This window comes from Tympanuchus pallidicinctus, unplaced genomic scaffold (genome assembly GCF_026119805.1).
Source record: "Tympanuchus pallidicinctus isolate F22 unplaced genomic scaffold, pur_lepc_1.0 scaffold1, whole genome shotgun sequence".
Lineage (NCBI taxonomy): Eukaryota > Metazoa > Chordata > Aves > Galliformes > Phasianidae > Tympanuchus > Tympanuchus pallidicinctus.
In genome coordinates, this window is record NW_026294618.1 from 27,690,394 (window position 1) to 27,714,772 (window position 24,379).

General features: G+C 36.1%; 1 protein-coding gene across 5 annotated transcripts in view; it reads left to right on the top strand.

Moving 5' to 3' along the window:
* COL19A1 (collagen type XIX alpha 1 chain) overlaps window positions 1-24,379 on the top strand; it is a 183,385-nt gene that overhangs the window by 106,683 nt on the left and 52,323 nt on the right. For all 5 annotated transcript variants that reach the window (XM_052673086.1, XM_052672996.1, XM_052673238.1 and 2 more), the window contains 2 exons: window positions 8,571-8,624; window positions 22,584-22,637. In XM_052673086.1, the coding sequence (XP_052529046.1) occupies window positions 8,571-8,624; window positions 22,584-22,637 (108 nt within the window). The remainder of the gene's footprint in view (window positions 1-8,570; window positions 8,625-22,583; window positions 22,638-24,379) is intronic.

Here is a 24,379-nt window from a genome sequence, read left to right on the forward strand (position 1 = left end):
GTAGTCCTGGGGTCTACATGAAGTTGTCTATAGTTCATCTACAGAAGTCTGTAGTCAGAGGTAGCAGGAATAGTGAAAGTCTAAGTGATATGAGTCTAAAGGTCTTTAGACCCTGTGTCTAAAATGTCTTGGGAAATCCTGAGGAGAAATCCTGTTAGAAGCATAGTAAGACTTCTGTGCCGTCCAACATGACAACATGCAGAAGATAATGAAATTATCAGTTCATTGAGGAAAAATCTGGCAGTATTTTTTAAAAGTTTGATTGACAGGTGTAGCAATTGTAGCTTCTCCAATGAATGAGGGCTACTCCACTTTAGTATATATGGCAGAGTTTGTAAATACTCAACAAATGTAAAAACCTGACAAGTGAATGAGCATAAAACAAGCTATGAAACAGGAAATAATACTGTGGCTTTTAAGAAGCAAAAATTATGTTATCAGTTTCAAGGAGGAATTTCATGGATCAAAAGTTCATTGCTCTGTAAAATACACGTAGAGCTGACCAAATTTGTTTAATGTCATTTACCAGTAAATCTCTACCAAAATCAAAGTTTGTGCATCAAATAAAATTTCTTCTTTATGATAGCAGGAATTCAGAATTGAGATTTTTGCCTGTTTCTATGGTTAGTAGGATTGGGATTAGATTTACAGCCCATGTGTTTCAGTATGTTTTTTTAAGGCAGATATAGAAGCTCATTAATGCAATTTCTTCATTCTGGCATGATGAGGTAGAGAAGAAAGAACCAGCGCTGTAGTGCAAAATATGCTTAGCTGCAAAAAATAAGAATAATAAAGTAGAGGCTTTACTAGAATCTTACTGAAAGCAGTAATCACAGGAAGTTTTAAGTTTATTTGATTCATGCATTATAAATACAAATACATTTTAATGACTTAGATTACTAATTGCAACACATGTATTTAAGTACTTTTAGTAAGGATTTAACTTTGTATATGCTTCCAAGAAATGAATTAACATTACATAAGTTGAGATACATATTTATCTCACTAGTTCTGGTAGTAGTTTTATAGGAGTAGTCCAAAGTCATGATTGAGTCTCACCCTTTATTTGTGATTACACAAATATTTCTGTGGTATTTTATTTTTTTGTGGTGATGTATAAATACTAGATCTCTCTTCTTTAGTATTTTAAAATTTATTATAGAGCAACTTGGGGATACATTTTGAAATTTTCTCCTTAATTATACCCACTTCATGTGGGTATAATTCAGGAATATGTTTATTTTCTCTAAGTTCTCTGATAAATTGTACCATAATAATGGATTCTTCAGAGAATAAAAAGCAGGGACCATGCTATTTTGCTGGTCAGTCTCGTCAAATCGTGGCATTTGGTTTGAGAAGCTAGTGTCTGTCTTCTGAAATGACACAGCTGGCTAAGCAGCTCCCTCTTTCTGTTATCCACAGCTTAAGTGTGTGCATGTCGTGTCAGAGAAGCGACAGGTGAGGGAAGGTAGTGCAGCAGTCTCTTGTAAATATATTATAACTATTTCTCTTGACACTCGATATGCTGCTTTTAGTTCCTGAGGAAAACGAGTGTCCGTCTGTACGTTCCTGTGAACCTATCCCTTTCAAGAGTTATGAAACAGTCGTCCAGATGGCACCAAGTGTTTACGCAGAAGCCAAGGCTTAAGTCGACCACAGACAGAAGTACCCGAGACTTGCTTACTAAACAGATAGTTGGAATGTTGGCTTCCGAGGCCGGTTAAATCGAGCTGAAGGGAGCTGGCGTACAAGCGTGGCATGGAGCTGTCTGCAGGGCGCAGGTTAGGTTCAGGCCCAGGCAAGTACTGTGGTCACTTTCAACTATTTCCTTGGTAAACAAACAACAGTGGCTGATTACTCATCTTCTCTTTTGTAGCTTCTATGATTATTTGTGTAAAGCTAAAATTGTAATTCATTTTTTCCTAGTAAAATATTTTCTAGCAAATACCTACACAAATTCGTTTATAGCTGTTTGGCTTCTGCAGGCGTAATGTACTGTTTTTGCTGTTGTAATTGGCTGCAGTGTTTCAGGTGATTCTTTTTGAAAATTCATGTACCAAATTTTGCTTATCTTGACTTCTGCAATTCATTCATCTCCTGTGGATGACTTGTGTTACTTGAGAAGGGACAAAGACTCATACCCAATAGGTGTCTCTATTATTATCCTCTCATTCTTTTCAGGTAATGTTATAAGCTTAAGGGAAACTTTACTTTGTACAGTTTTGACTTATTTAATTAAATTTATTTACTTTTAAATTAATTTTTAATTACTTTGTAATTAAATAAGGTATAGACAAGTTTTTTTTCATGAATGTGATCTATATGTTTTTCCTTAGAGGAATGATTAGAGAATAGTCCCATATGCTTTCCTATTCACAGCAGGCATCAATGTAAAGAGTAATTTCAAATTACTTTTCAGGATTTTAAATGATTTCTTTTCTAGATTTGGGCAGATAAGCCCAACTCTATTAAAAGTACTAGGTTAATGAAGTGTGAAGTTCTGTGAGATTAGACTTCCGACCTTCCTTTGAAATGATCATTTCTGAAGCAAAGTAAATTTCAAGGGAAGTTACCAGAGAATTACAGAAGTGATCAAACATCAAGAGTAATGAGATCAATGAGAATCCATTTTCTGTTTGAATCAGTAATCAATTATCATGAAAATATGTCTAAACATGTTTTCTTGCAGTCTGAAATATTTACTCTAAATACTGTCTCCTTTCCCACAGAAGTAAGTAGATTGGTGGCAGTTCTGACTGAAAAAAATAAATAAAAATGGATTCTATCCCATGTTGAACTTAAGAGCAAAGCAGCAGGATTATTGCAGTAGCAGTAACAGGCTAAAAACGAGGTTGGAATGTTTCAGCTTGCCAACCCAACTTACTTCCATAAGAACATGAGGGAGGTTGCATTTGCAAATGTTGATAATGATAGGGGTATTTGAAGTAAGTGACAGTCTAATTTTCATCACCAAAATGATAATGCAGTAACAAATTATTCATCCATTTGAGAATTTCTTGTACCATCTTTCTAATTTTAGCAAAACTTTGTATACAGTAATGTCTGCTATCTTGCTCTGTGGATTTCGGTGTAGGCAATCCTGTGGATGAGAGAAAACCACCACAGCTGAATTTTAAGATCTCTCTCTTCCTCATGCTTTTCGATCTTCTCTAAGGTAGAAAAGTGGGACAGTGACAGAAAATAGTTTATCTGGGAAACTAATAGTTTAGCCATTTGGACTGTTGGGAAGGTGTTTATATTTCAACTCTTTTGCTTACTGAGAGCAGTAGCCCATTCTTTCAAGAGGAAAGTGATTTCCCCAGTACGTATCAGAGTAGCAAGCCAAGGAGGAAAATACCTTCAAAATAGCTTAGCAGGGCCACAGTGAAAATCATGAGCTGTGGAGTAGATTTGTTGGCTGCTAATATCTCCAGATCCATAGGTGATTAAGATCTAGTTGAATTGTATCTTTGCATGAATGCAGCAAAAGCAATAACATCCTTCAGAAGAGGATGTCAGGGAGGGGGATTTACAGAGGGAGTGGTGAGGTGCTTGAACAAACTGCGCAGAGAGGCTGTGGATGCTCCATCTCTGGAGTCGTTCAAGATGAGGTTGGATGGGGCCCTCGGCAGCCTGGTCTAGTACCAGATCTGGAGGTTGGTGGCCTTGCGTGTGGCAGGGAGGTTGGAACTCGATGATCCTTGGGATCCCTTCCAACCCAAGCCATTCTGTGATTCTGTGATCCTAAAAGCAGTGTTTGGCAGGTGACCAATGCTTTTTGGTTATTTCAGACTGCAGGAGTTTACTACAATCACGCATTCAGTTACTTAAAAAGTCAGATTGGTGGTCTCTTCTTACTGTATTGATTTGTGATTTCATACTGCTCTACTTGTTAATTTTAAAAGGGATCATTATATATCTAAATCCATCAGAATGGCAGCCTTTCTAAATCCTAGTGAGAACTGTGTGATGAAGAATTAGGTCAAGTCTCTGCCGTGGGAATTGCCTACTGACTTGCTTGTAAAAATAAATAAATAAAAATTCTATTGTTGATTTTATTTCAGCAGAACTATACCAACTATGGTTGCCAAATAATGTCTATTATAGCTAAGTCTTTTTAAAGTAGCAAGTTTTTTCATTACAAAAGCTTACGTATTCAAATGGCAATAAATGAGTCATTCTTACATTGCCTCATGTTTCTTCTGCATACCTAACTCAGGCTTTGTGTCTTTGCTTGACTTGTCTCATGCACTTTCTCCCTGTCTAGCAGCTTTTATTGCATAAAAATTAGGTTATATGTTTGCTGAAGTACATAGCAAGGAAGAAAAAATGGATGACAGCTGTTTGTGTACACAAGACAGAAAGTCTATAAAAGTCTATAATGAGCTATCATTTTTTGTGCCATGATTAGACCTTTCTTACTATTGTTGGTATTTGTATAGTATTTTTAATTTTTAAGGAGAAAGAAAGGCTGCTATGCACATAAATCTGTTTCTGCAGCCCTACCTAAGAGTGCATGAGATAGCTGTATAGTCTGCTTCAGAAACAATCAGCTACATTTTGAGACAACTTTCAGAATAGCAAAAATACACTGGCATGTGAAATATTTTTACAGTATTCTTTTGGTATCAATCATAAGCTTCCAGGGGAAGTAATAAATATAACAACTTCAATTTCACTCTTCTGTTTCAGCTGTTCCATTTTGTTTTGGTTTTCAATTCACAAGAACACAGTAAAAACTTTGCTTTTATTCAGCGTATTCTTAGGTTAGGCAGTTACTCTGAGCAATTAAGTATATCAATTAAGATTCCACCATATATCTCTGTAGAAATATGTCTTGATATACCAGATATTTTAACATGTTTTTGTACCTGCATGGTCACATGGCAGGATTTTAGTTTTGTGATGAGCAATTTCTTGGTTATGTGCCATTTGTTACATTTTAAACTGATACCTTGTGAAACTTGAAATTGCTTAATTGTCTGAACTTACTAGCTGATTTTTCTATCGCTTCTAAACATATTTTTTCTTCTACTATCTCAAGGTAATAGTTCTCATTAGTTTTATCTTCCATTACTGGCCAAAAATACTGTCTTAAAATGCTAGTTCCTACAGACATTTTTTATTAAATGTTGGTTGTTTTAACAGTTCTTTTATTTTATGGTATAATTTTTTAAGTACAATAGTTTTCCTCTCTTCTGTTGACTAAACCTTTATCTGTTTTGATCTTTTTGTTTAAAGGCCATTTTTCTGTGGGCTTGTGCTTTACACATTACTTGTTTTTTCTTTAGCTTTACAACCAACATGTTTTCCTTTGCCAACGTTTGCCAGAGATCTAGCTCTTATAAAGAGATCCACAAATTTCCATTCTTAACTTCATTTCCAGGATCATGGAATCATAGAATGGCCTGGGTTGAAAAGGACCTCAAAGATCATCTAGTTTCAACCCCCCTGCCATGGGCGAGGTCACTAGAGCAGGCTGCCCAGAGCCACAGGATCTTGTATAATTCCTTAAAGTCTGGTAGCATATAACGTTTTATCTTTTGTAGCTATTTTTACTCATTATAGTGGATTTCATGAGTTCATGGAATCACAATCAGTACCTTGAGTTGGAAAGGGCCCACAAGGATCAGAGATTGATGAGGGTGCAACTGCCCCATTGGGCTGCCAGAAAAGATTTTCAGGTGCATCTGAGTCCACTCTAGTTTATTGGTTGTTGTGTTTTTGGTGGTTTTTTTTCCCCTCAAGGCTTAATGTTTGAGACATTTCCACTCCATGTTCTTTAAGCTTCTTCAGGCAGACATCTCCAAGAGACTTTTGTGGTCAACAAAAGGTACAGTCCCTATAGATTGCATATATTTAGTTTATTTCTCAATGAAATAGTTGAAAGGACAGCATCTTCTGACCTCAATGGTGGCGGAGTCAGGAGAAAGAATGTGTTTTAGGCCATCTTTAAGTACGCATTATATTTTCCTGCCAGCCTGATGCCACTGGAATGCTACTGTTTTCTTGTACACCTCATTGCCATACCCGTTCTGTTACCAGTGCAGTACTATTAGATTGAAAACTGATACATAATGTATCATTTTAATTACTTTGGATGTTGTCCCACACAGTCAAAGCATGTCCTTTGAGGCCACATGACAATATATAACCTATCCCTTTCTGTCTGCAGTGAGATCCTCTGATAAAGTTTGTTGACTGTCTATGCTCCCTGTAATTTGAGGGAGTGGAGAATATGTCCTTTAGTGTTCAGAGGGAGGTACCCAGAAGTTGAAGAGGATAAAGATCTAAATAGAAACTTCTCTGCCTTCATAAAAATTATATTTTTCTGTGCTAAACTGTTAAATTCATTGCCAAGTTTCTTAGGAATTTAGCAAGTTTTTTTATTCATCCCATTAGAGAGATTTCACTGTTGAGAAATTTTATTTTCATTCCTTCTGTGGGTTTCTTCTTCAGTTACATTTCCAGGATCTCATCCAATGAATGCTGAATGCTAAGCATTGCTAAGACATTACCATTGCTAAGTTATTGCAGCTTTACAGCCATTGCCAATATTGTCATATCACTTTTTAAGCCAAAGATCCCACTGAAGGTAGTGTGAACTTTTACCTCAGATTCAATGTCAGGATATGGCTCCTTGTACAGAGTAGTCCTCCCTGCCTTCTTACCAATTGTAAGCAGATCTCCTCCCTTTCCTTGCAGATAAACCTTTTTATCTGGTTCCTTTTTTTATAACGATAATATTGTAGAAAGAAGAAAAAGAATTAAAGTAGGCCTAGAACAAAAATGTTGGCTGTTAATTATCATTATAGTGCAGTTATATTGTTGTATAATTCTTATTCCCTTGGAACCTTATTGTACAGATATGTGAGGCTCATTATTTCCTCCTTCATAAAACTGACATTGCAGGCTTTCATTTCATTCCCCTACATAAAATTGCCACTAAAAGTGAAGTACTAACAAAACAGAACTTCACCTCTTCCTGAATTCCCAGAATTTCTCTGCAAAACAGAATATTGCTAATAGTTGGTAGGAAGAATTCTCAGCAAATTTTTAAACTGCCTTCAGGAGACAGTAGAAGAGGCTTACAGAGTTCATTCATGGATTGCTGTATTTGTGCCTGTGTAAGGTACATTGCTGTATTTAATTTGCTGGGATTTGGACACAAAATTGTCTTGCATATTACTTCCATAAACTTTTAGGAAATAGCGTGCATAAATTTTGTAAAAGATTCAAAAACCTTTTCTTATTTCTATTATACAGAATTGAAATAATGACTTCAGTGTTTGAGAGTAAAGATAAGAAATAACTCTTGAATAGTCTGCTTTCGTTTATGACTGATGTCAGCCTTCCTTCAAATTGGCTGAAAATATCCTTTAAAGTGTTATAAGCTAGCAACTTTTCCATGTCCACTTTCACAAGTTTATTTTTAGAGATCATAAATTAAATTCTCTAATTCTTTTCTAGAACTCTGGGCATTTTTTAAAGTTATGATAATTACAGGACTTCAGAATTTGGCCAAGCATACAAATATTAAAATATTTCAACTTGAAGTATATTGAAGCAATACACAAGCAATAGTAATTTAAATAGTTAAGAAAATCTTGATTTTTTGATACCCTATAAGAATAGGCAATATTAAATTCAATTTTCTTTAAATTATAGGACGTATATATGTTCAGTGCTCTTTGCTGATTACATTGAAATTCATTTCATATTTCTTGTTGCTATGATGGAAATTGGATAGTTTCCTTGAAGTCATTCAAAAAAAAAAAAAAATGTTCCAAGGTGACTCATAAATTAAAAGAAGGGGCAGCCTTCTAAGCACAAAGCTGTTATGAGAAGACTTTATGATTATATTGTACACTAATCAGATACAAAATTAAAACCCTCATTCCTCAGAAGCAGCCTGTGATTCTGTAACTGCAGTCAATCTTGCATGCTCTTGCACTGAGTTTGGATGGAAGGCTCAGATGTTGAGAGTATATTCAAAATACCCCAAACTCCTGCACCTGGTCTAAGGAGAGGAAAAGACAGAGTGGCTCTGAATGATTAGAAAAGCCCAGCCCAGGCACACAGAGGAAACTGCATAGAACTGATTCTTACAATAAAGAAAGCATAAGGCCGCCTGCTATATTTAGTCCCTTTCCCTCCCCTCCTTTCCCTTCCCCCACTTCCAGTGCCTGTGTGTGAATTTGAGTTATAAAGCTGTCACTGACTTAACATAGGTGGTTTGCTTTCTTATAGCATCCTAACTCCACCAAATAAATAGATCTTCATGCAAAACAGTAGATAACTGTGCTTACAATTTTGCTTAAGTAATGTTGATTTACCTCCTTGTTTTCAAATGATTCTATATGGGGGAATATGATTAATAATTACTGTTGCATTTTTTTCCTCACACCTGAATACAACCTTCCATGAAAGAAGTTATTACAAATAATTCAGTTTTACAAACAAATGCTTTGTATTGACATCTGGCTCTTTGGTTTAGTCTTGCTAGTATTAAATAATAGACAAAGAAAATAACAGTGAATGTTATATTTGTTTAATGTTTGCATTTTCAGGGTTTGCCAGGGCTGGAGGGTCCCCAAGGTCCACCTGGCAAAGAAGGTCAAAGGGTGAGTAAACTTTGTGAACAACTGTTGTGTGTGTTTACTGACCTTGATGTGTGACTTCTTTCTAAGCACTGATAAAAAATTGAAAGGTAGCAGCTGAGTATGAAGCATGCTGACAGTGAACTGAGCTTTGACATTTGAGGTTTCTCTTCAGTTGAAGGAGATTTAACAATTTAAACCATAGACAATGTTTTAATGACTGACAGTACCGAGGTGGATATTGTCATTGTGCAACATTTTCACTGGAATTTTAAGTGCAAGATTATTAGCGTTTCTCAGGAGTTTTAGTTTTATTGTAGGAATAGACCACGTCTTACTACTTGTAAGGTATATGCATTTAGGGTATTATGTACAACATTAGAAACCAGAACTAATGACCCAAGTTTTGTTGTAGATGCCATTGTACCAGTGTCCCTGCCAAGCATAAATATGTATTTGTATATATATTTAAAAAAAAAAAAAAAAAAAAGATGCTATGAGATAAAAAAGCAACACAATGTTATACTCATTAAATAAATGTTTGGTTATTGAGAATTTTATTATAATGAAGTAATTGACGGATTTATATGTGTATGTTATGCATTTCTTTCCCGTACTTACTGACTTGGGTATTTCAGTGAAACAGATAATGAATATTTATGATGCTAATATATGAAGAAATTATTTGGTCTTGAGAGTTTATAAATCTCTTCTGCTCCTAAAAGTTTGTGAAAATATTTAATTTTGGTATCATAATATTTAGTATTTCAGTTAAGTTATCTAAAGTGGAAGGTTTTAATATCATTCGTCATTGACCTTAGTCAAACACAATGAATTATTAAAGGCTAGCTTAATAGTTCTAGTAATAGTAATAATAATGTAAGACCAGTTCTTGAAGAGAGAGTTTTAAGACCTACAGACCATTACTCAAATTTTTGCCTCACTATTTTCTTTAATTTATAAAAATAGCACTGACTTTCTCTTAAGTTAAACATGAAGTTGAAAGCTGAGGTTATTTACACTTCAAAGTAAGACTAGTGAGTCCTCTCAGAAAAAGTTAACAGAGTAAGGTAGATTAAAAAGTTACATGGCAAATATAAACATGGGATTATGGGATTTATTAAGGATTTTATAATTTCTACAAGTCTTACTGTTACCCAGTTAGATATTCAGAATACTAGGAAGATACAGATAGTCAGTTTTATCATGTGTTAGCATGTTTTTATGTGGAGTGTTGAATCTTCAGATATGCAGTTTACTGCTTCTCATTTAGGAATAGTTACAAATATAACTGTTTTTTAGAGGCATTTCTGTTCGAATTTTTCATTTTTTTGTGGCCAAGGTTCAGAGTAGAGCAAATACGATTTATTATCTATAATTCTGTATAAATTAATTTCAAGATGTCTTTTTTTTTTTTTTTTCTCTCAGTGGAAACTAGGGGGTTGGTAAATTTATCATGGCTATTTCCCATCCACACATAAAATTTAACTGCTATCTCACTTCAGTAGATGTAAAATCAGGAGTGATGATTGTTTTATAATCTAAGCCACCACACAGTTGCTTTGATCCAAATAATAGGAACTGTAGACTTCAGATTCTCAGCATCCATCCTTATCTTACTGCCCGTGAGATAGTCAAAAGACTCAGTCTGCTGATCACCCCTACCCAACCATTAATAACAGTTTGCAATTTTCAGTCAATTCCCATGTACATTTGCATTTCCAATAAGTTAAATTACACTGTAACATACTGTTTGTACGAAGAACTTTGCTCTATTTAATGCCAAACAGGACGGCACATATCTAATGGCTATTAAATATTCCTTGTTATTTAATTATAGATGTCATATTCCTCTGTTGTACTTCCAGCAGATACTCCAATTCTTTCACATTATATGAAGAACTGGTTTAGTCATAGGCTCTCTTTTGAACACGAAAGCAAAAAATGTAACACTTGATGATTTTTTTTCAACATTTTGTTCATTTTTAAAGATGTGTTTGTGTCCATTTTATGGGCTACAACTAAAACATATTAGGGATAAATCACGCATTTCAAAACATTTAAAAATAAATATGTTTGAGTGCCAAACTTTGAGAACCTGAACTTCTTACACTTTCCAGTTTCATTGTACATTGTCATACTCAGTTTTAATTCCCAGTTCAGCAATATTTTTAAATGCTCAGTTCTTTTGCAAATTAAGCTACTATTAATAGCAAATTGAGAATCATTAAGTGTGTGTGCTAGAGATCATTGACTGCTTAGAAGGATCTAAGGAACTGAGGAAAGTTAACATTATTGATAATTATATGTCAAAAACTCGAAGAAACGTGTAAAAGATCCATGACAGAGCTGGTGCTTTAGGTAAGGAACTGAGGCTTGTAAATGATGGTACAAACATAGCTCAGCAATGGAATTTAATGATAGAAGTGTGCAAAATACCTTCTGTCAAGTTCTTTTCTCTGGATGCTTTCAAGGTATCCCAAAGGATGAAGGAGTTTACAGAAGGTGGTGTACACTAATATAATATGTTTACAGAAATGAAGCATAGAGAGATCATTTAGAATGGGGGAGGTGAGAACCTGAAAGCTCTTTGTGGTCACTTAAGAAAAAACTCCAAACACACTGAAAATTTGAAGTGGTACAGCCATGAAAAATTAGTGCAATAATAAATAAAGATTGGATTTGTTTGCATATTATTTCTTTGCTTTAGTAGAAATATATATATATTTTTTTTTTCTCAGTAAAAGAACTCAAAAGAACACAAAAGAACTGGAAGTCTAGTATTTTTAAATTTATTAATTATTATTATTATTAGTTATGTTTGTAAGAGTAAATTTGTTACTTCCCATTCTTTTTCCACAAGGTGGGACCTTCTTCTCACATCTCCTTTGTTATACCTGTTCCGTCAGCCTCTACTTTTCCCTTTACCAAAACCAATAACATGTCCTTCATGTTTCAGTTCCAGGATTTTCTTAAATTTCCCTTCCCTTTCCCACTGCTTTTTAAAGCAGCTCATGTGGACCTTCTCATTTCCTCTGTGAGCTGAATTATATGGTACTGTGTGCATGTATTTTAACTATATTTCATGTTCTTCTGTCCAATAATGTAAAAATAAAAATAAAATCATGGAAGAAGAATTATTTGACAGTAAATATAATGGAAAGAAACTGCAAAATTGACGCAGAGGTGCAAAATCTATTTATGATGAGGATCTGAAATAGATAGATCTTATCTCTACGATATTGTCCATCTTCACTTGAATTGCTATCTGTAAGGTGCTTTCAAATTCAAGCAAATCGTTATCAATTTGAAGTGTGGGGTTTTTGTCACCAGTGATTCAAGTGTTTGTATTTCTTTCTAAATAATGTTGCCATAGAAACCAAACTGCATAATAAAAAGGGAAGATGTTAAGCATTACTGACTTTGAGGTTGTCAGATCATTAGTCTTTGCAGTAAAATGTAACACAAGGTCCATTTATATTTGAGGTGCATAGTTTAAGCCTAGCTAATGAACTTTCCTAGGGGAGGGTCTAGTTTGATCATGGAGTAGACACTAAGTGAAAGAACAAAAAAAAAGATGGATTTTCTACTTAAATTTTTTTTTTTTTTTTGAGAACTGAAATATTTCATTTTTAGTATCTTATTCTGAAAAATCATTCTCTTTCATTGTATTCTCCAAATTTATGTTTCTGCCCTTCTTATTATTCAAGGTGCATTTTCAAATCTGATCAGTTACAAAACTGGTTTTTCCTCAAAAATTGCTGTCTCTATGTTGTGCTGTTTCTAGCATTTTTCATGTTTTCTAGAATTTAGTAACAAAAATACTTGTAAATGTTTCTTGCCTGTTATTTTACTTACTAATTTTCATCTTATAAATTATTTTGAGTTAACCCAAGTTAACATCAACAGTCATCACAAACTTTTGCTGTTCTTGTGAAAAGGCCAGTAGATCTCTTTGCTGTACCACTAGTAAATTCAGATGTGTTGTTTTTTCTGTAACTTTAACAAAGTGGTTTGTGTTAGTTAGGAGTCCTTGCTAAGGAAGAGACTTCATTTGTAGCTCTGGTCACTGGCAGAATTGGACAATAGATACAATTTCCTCTTCATTTTTCAGTCTCCCTTTTGTTGCTTTCAGGAACTAGGAGTAGCATATTACCGCTACAGCAACTTGGTAGTATTACACCATCACTCAAATTACATGAGGAGCTTCAGAAAGCAATCACGTGTTACTCAGAAAAGTCCCTCACCAAGAAAAAAATAGAAAGTATGAATGCTATCCTAGCATCGCATGGAATTTAAACCGTGGAGAACAAATACCATATACTTCTGACCTCCTGCATTAAGCAGCACATCATTATTTCTCTCAATAAGCCTGCACTTTGGCTAGGTGTTTCTTTCTCAGAAGTATAGTTTCCACTTGAAAGACATCAACAATAGGCTTCATAAGTCTGCTTGATCATTCCAGTGTTACCTGAAATTTCAAAAAATTATTCTTTACCCTTGAGCTTGTAGCTTGATCTTTCAAAAAATAGTCTTTGTCATGTCTGCATTAAAGAGATGTTTAAAGATATTTTCTGTGTAATCAAATCACCATTCCATTTATTTTTGAGAAAACAAAGGTTCTTTAGCATCTCATGTAAGGAATTTTCTTTAGCCTCCAAATAATTTTGACATGTTGCTGTACTTTCTTTAAAGTTTCTACATTTGTAAATATAGACTAGGGAGTCACGTATAGTCCATCTTCCATGTTAAGTGTAATGAAATGTGTATTTGCAAAATATAAGGACAGAGGTGTTACAAATTAACGTTTAACTTCAGTTGGGTATCTTGGTGGCACTAATTTTCCCTGAACTTTATGCATTTAATTATTTTTTTTCTGAAAGTGATTTTTTTTAATATAATACATTAATTCCAAAAATTCTATTAATGGAAAACATAAATGCAACTTTGTCAGACAGCTATAATTTGAAATCCAGAAATTGTCATTTTTCATTTTCATATGTGGGAGCCAGGACTAAAATATAACTAACAGATGCAGCAGCTCATGAAGCAGTTTCTGTGCTCTGCTTTTTTGAGATCTTCTTGATGTCTTCCTGAGCTTTTAGAATCTGGAGACTTCTGGCAAGTGACTAGCAAACTTTCCTTGCCCAACATACACTTACTTAGATGATGGCCAGAGGTCATATGACCCAAGTAGTGTTGAAGAAGCTGTTGCTTTGCTGTCAGTTTCTTGGACGCAAACAGCTTCAGAAGGAGGATGCAACTCAGTGAACCTTGGGGTGGAAAGGATGCCTGGGGCCTCTCACTGAAGCTGGGACATGCTGCAGAACTGTGCCATCCAGTGAAAAAGCTGTGGGACAAGGTCAACAGACTGCACAGCATCAGTTTTTACGAGTAAAACCAGCCTTGAGGAATCCCAGCTCCTGAAAGCAAAAGGAGTGTCTGGAGGAAGACTTCCCCAGTCTGAGGATAGCACTTAAGCAAAGTGAATGTAACTAGAGTCTGAAGGCTGCACACACGTGTTGAGTGCTGGCTGATGTCATTGCAAGGTGACTCTTGATTGTCTTCGAATGATTGTGTCAGCTGGGAGAGGTTCCTGAAGACTGAGAACAAACATATCACTTGTATCTTCACAAAGCATAAGAAAGATCCAGGTATCTGCAGGCATGATGTGATGAAGGAAATCCTCCTAGAAACCATTTTCAAACACATGAAGGACAAGTAGGTGATTGGGAGTAGTCCATGTGGATTTGAGAAGAGGAAATAGTGCTTAGCAATCCTATTGTCTTCTACAGTTAGGTGATTAGTTCGATGAATGGGAGAATAGTGTGTGTTGCTGCTATCAGGTAAAAATTTTGATGTCTTCTTCCATATCTTCATTATAGACAAGGTGACAAAGTACAGGTTAGATAAGGGGAGCAGCAATGATTTTGGAAAACCAGGGGAATAACTGGGCCCTGGGACTTGTGATCAGTGCCACAAAGTCCAATCAGAGGTAAGTCGATAACGGTATACCCCAGGGCTCAATAATGGAGCCAGTGTCTTCATTAAGGCATTCATTAAGAGAATGGAGTAGAGCATACCTTAGCAAGTTGACAGAGAACTGGATAAAAATAAATCATCTGAAGTTTAATAAATCTTGCATCTGGAGAATAAAAACCCATGGCATCAGGACTCACTAATTCCAAACTGCTGGACAAGCAGATTATGAATCAGCAATCCACCTACATGTCAAAAAAGTCCATTACTAGGCCATCATTGAGGTCATTGCCCTCTACTTGGTACTGGCAAGACCATACCAAGAAACATACAGCTTCTGCAATGTGTCTAGCAAAGGGCTACAAAGAGGGTTAAAGGCACTGGAGCATCTCTCACGTAAGGACAGGCGAAGAAAGGTGGGACTTCAGCCTGTAGAAAAGAAGGTTCTTGAGAAACTTATCAATGTATATAAATACTTGAATGTGTATAAATAGTTGACATGAGGCAGTGAAGAAAAGGGAGGCAGACTCTTTTCAGCAGTACCTGCAGGTAGGATAAGAGGCAGTGGGTGCAAATTGAAAAGCAGGGTATTACATCTCAATATAAAGAAAACTCTTTTTTCTACAATGATGGTTGACAAACACTGGAATATATTCCGTGGAGAAGTTGTGGAGCCTCCATCCTCAGAGAAGCTCTAAACAGTACTGTCAGCATAGTTGACAAACATCTTCATTTTTATAGATTATCAAGATTTTTGGAAATGCTTCAGATGTACTTAAGCAGACCAGTTCTCCACCATGGTGGATGCCTTGGATCCAGTGAGGAATTCAGTTCAAACGTTTACAAATCTTTTTTACAACCATATTATTGATTCTATTCCTTAGGAAATTGTAGGTATCTTGAAGTAAATGTTTTTGAAGCAACTTCCTTACAACTTCCCTAATTTCCAATTTGTATGTTTATAGTACGAAATACTTTAGGGAGGATGTTGTTCAGCATTAGCTCAGCGATAAGTGAAATGCATCATAAAACCAAGAATCCTTAGAGCTATACTGTCTCCTGTGTCAACAGTGATCTCACTAAAATGGCGTGTTTAGAGAGACCTTGTGAAATTGCAATATTTCCCTATTAAATAATCAATTTACTGTCTGAGATTACAAGTTTCTCTAATCAAATATGAATAAAATTATTATGGCACAAGGGGAACATCTTCCTAAATAAATAATTGGGTGGAGAATTATTAGATTTTCTTAACTTAGTTATTTAAAATGGCATACAAATATGAAAATGAATTTAAATTCAGATTGCATTTATCTGATTTATAGAACTTAAACTTTTTTTTGACATAATTTGTTTTCTAGTTCAGTGAGTAAATGTTGTACTCAACCAATTGTAAAACAAGCTTTGCAGAGCAATGATAATTACTGCATAGTAGGTTAGACTCCTGGCACAGCACAAACAACATTTTTCACAGCTATAGCTCTGGAGTTTCGAAATCTCTTTTAATCTTCTCAGTCATTCCTTTGACTGAGACTTTGATGTAAGTTGTTTTTAAGTATGTAATGCTTTGGTCTGACTTTCTTGAAGTTAGAGTCATGTACATTCCTTCACTCAGCTATTTAACAGTCTGAAATGGTTAATGTGAAAGAGGGGGGTTTCTGAATAAAAAGCAAAATAAGGAACCACTAAGGTACAGAGAAGGTACAGAGAACAATGGAAAGAAATCATTTCAGTTTTAAGATCTCAGCTAGAACTTTTGAACTACTTTCCAAATACTTTTTATCAATTTTTTTGTATTTCTTAGCAAAAGATATAAAAACTTAAGAGAATAGGAAGCTATTTCTTATAATTCAAAACTAAAGTGTTCATTATAAAAAATCTAAATATAGTTGAAAATATCTCTGCAAGTGATTTTGTATTGAAAATGCATTTCTGTGGTACACTTGACAATTGTCACTGATTCCGTGTAGAGATTTGTTCGAAGCAATGCAGAATTTAGGTTGTAGCATTTTACTTCTTGGCATTGCTGTGCTTGTTTAAGCATTACATTGGTGCTTATTAAACACATTAAAGAGTACTAGCTAATCTCTTTTAGCGTTTTATAAATACAAAAGAAAGTAGTCTTTATTGGAAATCATGCCTAAAATTAGAAAGCCAACATCAAGTGAAGAAATGCTTCTGCATTAGCAAGGAGTTCCCTGGTGACTTCCTTTCCAAAACAGAGAATTAGGACCTTGTGAGCTCAGCACTTCTGTAAGCCATGTTTCTGTGAAAGATTTAGTGGGGTGTGAGTTGTAGGCTTTCTCTTGTTTTCTGCAAACAGCTTTCTGATTTCCTGTGAGTTTGTTTACATTTAATATTTAATATAGAGATTAATTTGCTGTATTCAAGTTACCATCATATAACCTCATGGCCAAGGTTAGGAGGAGAGAAGAAATTGCATATTCAGGTCCTAATATTTTATTACTACGGTAACCAATGTTTCACTGACTAGAAGGTGGATTTCCAATAAGGAAATAGAACATTCAAACCATAAGATTTCTAAGAATTAAATGTAACTGCAGCACTATCGAAGTTACTGACTAAACTATTAACAGCATTGTGAAGTGTTCATAGAATCATAGAATATCCCAAGCTGGAAGGGACCCACAAGGATCACTAAGTCCATCTTTTGGATGGTTCGATGATTAAATGTCAAAGACACGTTTAAATATTTCTGTAAGTTTGTTTAAATGCACACTAGGAAATAATGACTGCATTGGGACTGCACATTTGTTGTAGATTTCATATTTTCACACTGAGACCTGTTAAATAGCTTGTTGACACCTCAGGGAAGCCTCCTGTCACACAGCCATTTGGTAGATGCTAAGATTGTGTTATGGCACAGTTAAGGTGCAAACAGGGTTCAGTCTGTGATTACTCTGATTTTTGTGGTTAGTTCTCTTCCTTTTTCAGCACTTTTTGAACCAGCTGTCTTACTGATAGTGCTGTGTGACATCACAGAATCACAGAATGGCCAGGGCTGGAAGGGACCTCAAGGATCATGAATCTCCAAACCTGCTGCCACATGCAGGGCCACCAACCTCGACACTCAATAATAGACCAGGCTGTGCAGAGCCCCATCCAATCTGACCTTGAACGCTTCCAGGGATGGGGCATCCACAACCTCTCTGGGCAGCCTGTTCCAGCAACAGCGACATCTGCCTTTGTGCCCTGGTGTGGCAGCTTGGCAAGCCCATGGGAAACCATACAGTAGAGGGCTGTTGCAGTTCCACCTGTTCTTCTCCTGGATCAGAGTGGTTTATGGTGGACTCAGTAAGCAGCTAGGAGCATAGGGCAATGACTACAGAGAGGGAAAATAGGAGAGCTTGTAAGCGTTAGGTTTATCAGCTGAGAAGGTTGAAGTGCAGGAAAGTTTTGTTGAGTTACTGCAGACACTAGAGATTGTTAGGTTTCTGGGAGGCAGCTTTGGGTGCGTGGAGAGACAATCCAGCATCTACTCAGAGCCTGCCTTTATAGCTACATTTAGGTTCCTAAGAAGTTGTTGAGGTGTCCATGCAATGGGCACTAACATCAGTGTCTGTGCTTTGCACCTGCTTTCTGCTTTGGGTATATCTGTCCCACATTGTCTGTTTTTATGGTTTATGCAAGAGGATCTCAGTTTATCCTGGCAAACGAGTTACATAAGCCTCATTAATCTAGTCCAATAACTGTAGTAGTAAGGGCTTTAAAGCCCAGCTTCCTACTTTCTCTAGAACTAGTTTCTGTTTTGAAACATGATGATGTGTTTCAGGGACTGCTAATTAGCTGTTTCTTTTAAAATTATCACAGGCGTAATTAAGGCCTTTTGCCTTCATATTCAAGTGTGGGTTCTTTAAATTATTAATTCCATTTCATAAGTCTTGTCAGTATTCCTATATAACTCTGCTCGATTTTATCCTAAAATAATCTGCAGTTTATTTTAGGCTCTAGGATTAGTGGTCTTACTCTTCTATACTTAGAGATATATGAATAGATGGATGTAATATGATACAACAGGGAGCTGCAATATAGATTTAGAATTCTTCCATTGTGCTGGAAGAGCTGCAGCCATGCCCAGAGGCTGCAGTCAGGGTACAGACCTGTGCAAGGATGCACAGAGCCTCGCTTCTGAAGAGCTTTCAATCTAATGTGAGGCAAAACTTGTCAAGTCATTTTGATTAACAGAGAGAGTGAAGGAAGAGAGGAATAAAGAGTTCAGCTGACTGTGTTCTTCAGCTAGGCACTCAGATGGGGTTTGCTGGAGCATATAATTTCTCATTTATTCTGTTTTTAATATTTCATTTTTTTGTCCCTGACCAAGCAGTTGTTGTTTAAATGATTTATGTCTGTATCATAGCTGAAGTTTATCCTAAAGAAAAGAGGAAAGAAGCCTACTGTCCAAACTAGTTCAGAACAGGCATTTCAGGAGTTAGGAGGATGGGCAAAAACATCAATAACATTTAGATAGGTTCTTATCATGCCGATTGCTAATAGCAACAACAACAAAAAATATGTGGCATGAAGGAAATATTCAGGAACTCTTTTGCTTTTATTTTCCTTATATGCTTTTCTAAATAGTTTGAGACAACTGTTGACACCGCTTACCTCTTTTATTTTTCTAAGTTGGTGTAGATGATATTGCATTTTTTAATTTAAAGGAATCATGTGGTGCCTGGGATGGTTATTTATATTTTAATTGTTCTATAACCTGAATGTTTGCTTGGTAAACTCAACAAAGGTAACTAATTTCACTTTAAATTTAACACTTGTAAGTAGTGTCTGAATGCAGAAAATAACACTATTCAGCTAGTTAATGCTTTTTTAAGTGCATTTTAATTTCTACACATCCTTGCAAAGGAGCAAGGGAACGGTTTGTTGAGCTGCATATGTCAGCTCTCTGCCCCATACACAGTAACACAGCAAGGGGTATGGCTTTCACCCGCTTCTGAAAGGAAGGTTGGAGCTGAAGCTCTGCCCGCTCTGTGAACCCAAGAGGGCACCCAGGCATTTGCAGTTCTTTCTTGCCAGAAGGAAGACTTAGAATGAAAATGTAAATATTTAATCACAGACTGGGTCATGGTCTGCTCAAGGCAAGACCATAATTGGCTTATCAAAAGAAATTCTAACTTTTTAAATCACATTATTCTAAACAAAAATGATAACTATTTATCTTTACTTTTACTGTACTATTCCCATACTGATGCAGGGAAGTTACGGAGAAGCAGGACTGCAAAGAAGTAGATAAAGATTTGTGTGCATCTCTAAAATCCAAAAATTATTCTGGCAGCTTATAAATTGAATTCTTACAGATTTTCATCCTCTCAAAGAGGGAGAATGTCAGCATTTTCATTTCATGTTTAGTTTTCAGTATTTTCATTTAAATATGCAAAAATGCAATGCTAAAAGTACAAATGTGTGATTGTTTTATATGTTTTGTGTGCACATGGCATATGTTATAGTGACTGATGTTAAAGTGATTGGACAAAACGTAGGGCAAGCATTTATTCTGTATTGCAGCACCTAAGTGTTCTGGCAATCTATAAGTGGTAGTGAAAAATAACTGTCTCTATTTTATTTTTTTATAACTAATTTATTTTGTCAGAAAGCTTTTCAAGTCTTGACTTGGCAATATGTCATAAATCACATTTTAGCTCACCTTGTAAATAAAGGCAGAACTGCCTTCCGAGCGTATTTGGTGTTTTCCTGTGTAATTAACACCTCGCTCACAGTTGTGTCTGCCAGTCACAGCCCTGCCTTCTTCCCAGAGACACTTCCTTGATACTTTGTTTAGACTGATGTGATTTTATGTGTCTCCTCAGGATGCTTTAAATAAGACCAAACAGGAAAAGGAAGGTGCTTCAAGAAGTCAACAGTATAGGTGGTAATAACTCACAGGAACATTTCAAAAGTATGAAGCAGTTCCTATTTGGTTATTACTCACTTTATTATCTCAAGCTGGTTCTCATACTTTCCCAGGAAAGTTTACTGTCTTTCAAGAGAGCAGGGAAATATTAATTTCCATCTGTCTTTAATGAAGTAGAGATCAGTCCAAATGTCACATCTCAACTGTGAGCTTAAAATCTAAATTGGATTTTGGCATATGGGGTGAAGGCCCGAAGAAGGAATGTGACGTTGGTGGCACTGATAGCTAACTGTCCCTTTTTTGGGGGAGTGTATATGCACACCTTTCCCAGAACTGTGGCCTCTCATGCTCGGCTGACTACAAGGCTGCTCCAGTGAGCTGAATCCTGACCTAAGTTAAAAATTAGAGGGCTTTTTGTGAGCTATCCTTAACTCAGTTGACTTATGTGCTCTGGTTCATCTCATGGCTGCACAGGCTATGTTATCAGCCAACAGAGGACATATCATGGGGTGGGTGCTGAGCTTTGAACCCAATATAGGCACCTGGTGCCATATTTTGATTCTGAACATTCACCCTGGGTTGCCCCAGTTGTGGCTCTGCATGTGCGAGTGTTGACAGGATTAAACAGCTCAGCTCATAGCATATGTCTCAGCTAGATAAGACCAGGAATTTGGCACTCCAAATATGCTGATTTTTTTAAATTTATGTATTTTTTCACAGTGCCCTTAAAACACACTGACTGACTCATAAAACTGGTGGCAGGGCATATGTCCATGTCACATCCTGACAGACAAATCATGTCCCATGTCCCCACAGTCCTTGTTGGGTTCTTTCTTCACTTTGAAGGGCTTCTCACCCTCATGTCCTGCTTCTTAGAAGCACCTCTGATATCTGAGCAGTGGATTATGCTGGTGAGCTGCAGGCTATGAGGAAAGGGATTTTTCACTCTTACTGAGGATAAACAAGATGATGACAGGATAGTTCGTGATTAATGAGGGGCAGAGCATGAGAGGTTTCTACACATTAGGGTTTTCACCTTTAGAGAGTTAGGCTGAGGTTTTCCACTCTGTTCCTGAGGTTTCATTCTGCACCCTGTGTGATATCATTTAATAAGATACAGAAGTAGTGTTAGATGTAGGAAACATCAGTTACAGAAATATTCCCTATGTGCTAATTGTGAGCTGTCAGCAAGCATTTTCCTTTTTTTGGCTTCTTAAGCCAAGTTTTCACTGGGACATCCCCCTAATCTTTTTGTTAATTTGTGTTTGCTATATGCAAGGGAAAAATTAGTCAGTGTGGATATAATTTTCTTTTTTCCATCACACCTAGATATTGGATATTCCCAGCTGTTGTTTCTAAAAAAGTGCATTGGATTTCAGCTTGGTAATGAGGATGTAAATTACTGTGAATTACTTCCATTTTTGTGTTATCTTCTTAAAAAGAAATGTGTGTGTGAAAACAGCAGTTGTCCAATTGAGCTCACTGCTAAAATATCATATTAGTTACATGTGCATCTTTTTCAGACTGAGTTGAAAGTCTCCTGTTAACTTAAGTAGATTTTTATGGACCTTAAGTTTTAATGCAAATGATGTTGCACTTGCAGTATGTATACAGATAGTACTAATTGCATGAAGAAGATGAACTGTTTTTCCAGGTAAATCTCTGAGCATTTTCTGTTTGTTCTCACACACTGGAGAAAGATGGGGGTGTTTGTAAACAGGGTTATGTTGCACATTTTTACTGACAGTGGGAGTCAGGGAGAGTACTGCTGTGACACAATTTAGCATCTCAAACTCTGGAACATTCAGATGAAATATAACTCATTTGCACATAATCAGGATTCTGTATCGATGTGCAGTCATATTTGAGACATAGCTTTAAAACATGACAGTAAATGTTACAGAGATGCAAATGCACTGTTTCTTGTAATTTTTAAAAAACAATCTTGGAAGTTGGAGACTTAGGTGGTGTTGCAGTGACTTGTATAAGTATTCAGTCTGGGTAATTTCTGACCTTCTTGCTACTAAATAAGGTAGTAAATCTTTTAAACAAAGCTCTAATTACTGATCAGTCATTAGCAGTAACATTTATAAACATCTGCTGCTCTTTTCTTTTCCCAGGGAAGAAGAGGCAAGCCAGGCCTCCCTGGAAAACCGGGACCGCCGGGACCTCCTGTGAGTATCAAGCAAGGGGATAGGAAATATCCACCCCATCCTGGAACAGTAATCTTTGCTAGAGCTTTTAAACAGCTTGCCTAAGCCTGGTTAAAGTTGAAAACAGTTGATCTGCTGTACCAGATGGCTTCTAGACCCAGCCTTTTTATACAGTAGAGATAAAAGGACTGTGTCCACAAACATAAGAGAATGCACAGAACAATACAGAAGGGAATAACTACAATGCTAACTGCTGTGGAGGAAACAGAAGATGTCTGGCATTTCAAAGAAAGACCAGCCATGTATACTAAATGGGAATACTGTGCATTCATTCACTTTACAAAACGCGTGATGCTCTGTAGAAGATGGGATAATTTCAGTCTCAGAGGGGTAATTTGAAAGATGAAGGACTTTGTGAAGCATGTGCCAACTGCCTGAATGGCAGGGAGGATTATACCCAGCACTGCAATGAGCACTCAGCTGTGGTTCAGATGAGTTTACTGAAGAATTAAAAAGATTAGGAAATACATGACTCTATGAAAGGATTTATAAAATGGAGCACTAACGGTTTTAACTCAGATCTAAGAGGTTTGGGATTTGTTTTTTAAGAGATACGTGATTTCAGATTTGAAATCAAGCATAAATCTGGGCTATCTTAACCTATAATGAATGCAGTCTTGTTTTGGTAGAAGACTTGGTCATATTTATAAAATTCCCTTTATATTGTATTGTAAAAATACTATTGTGCACAAATAAGGAACAGCTGTAAATTTGTGGAATAGGTAAACTGCTGCTGCTTCACATTCATAGTATCAAACAAGGATTCCATTTTATGCTTATCTGAAATAGATAAAGGTCAGCAGTTTTCATGTCAAAACATTTGATCTGTGTACTTCAAGCTTACAGCAAAGGAAAACTTCCAGGTTTATTTCTAGAGAAGATAATCTTGCTGCATTAAATAGAATTAATAAATTGAAATAGATGCCATTTACAGTGATCTAAAAACACAACCCCTTAAATGTTACAAATCACATTTATTTCCTTTTTTCATTGGGAAAAAAATAAAAATAAAAGGGAAGAAATTGAAAATTATGTTCATTCATCCTGCATACAGTTTAATAGCTAAAAATTCCTGCTTCTCCTCTGCTACTCATTTTCATATTGAGGCCTTGTTTTTTTGAGTGTTTTGTACACCGTGGGGCTGCTAGTGCTAAAATGATATTGCAGACTCAGTGGTGTCCGAAACGAGGGAAGAAGTGATGCAGAATCTTTCTTAATACAAATGCCATTAAATGGCCTTTGAAGTAAAAACAAATAGAAAATAAAAACATAGAAGATACAAAATGCTTAACTTTTTATGAACCAATGAAAAACTGTAGGTCTGTTACAGATTTCTGCCATCACAGGTGTGCTTGCAGATCAGGGAAGATGTGTGGCCTTTGAGAGTCTCACCAGAAACAAGGAGTGGATGCTAAATTGCTATTCAGACTATTTCAGATTTTCCTACGTCAATGCAAAGCTCCTCTTTTTCAGCATGGTAGGATCCATTTGAGGAGCACTGTATGGGGACTGTACCCTAGCACTGCTTTATCAGGCAGAATTCCTCAGGCAAGCAATGCCCTAAATATTGGTTAAAGATCTTTTTTTTCTGATATAGCCATATTGATACAGTCCTTATTTTGGATACAGCTACACCAGCATCTTGACTTCTTTTTCCACAACTGAGAAAATAATCTATGAAAAGCAAGCTATATAAGGAGTAA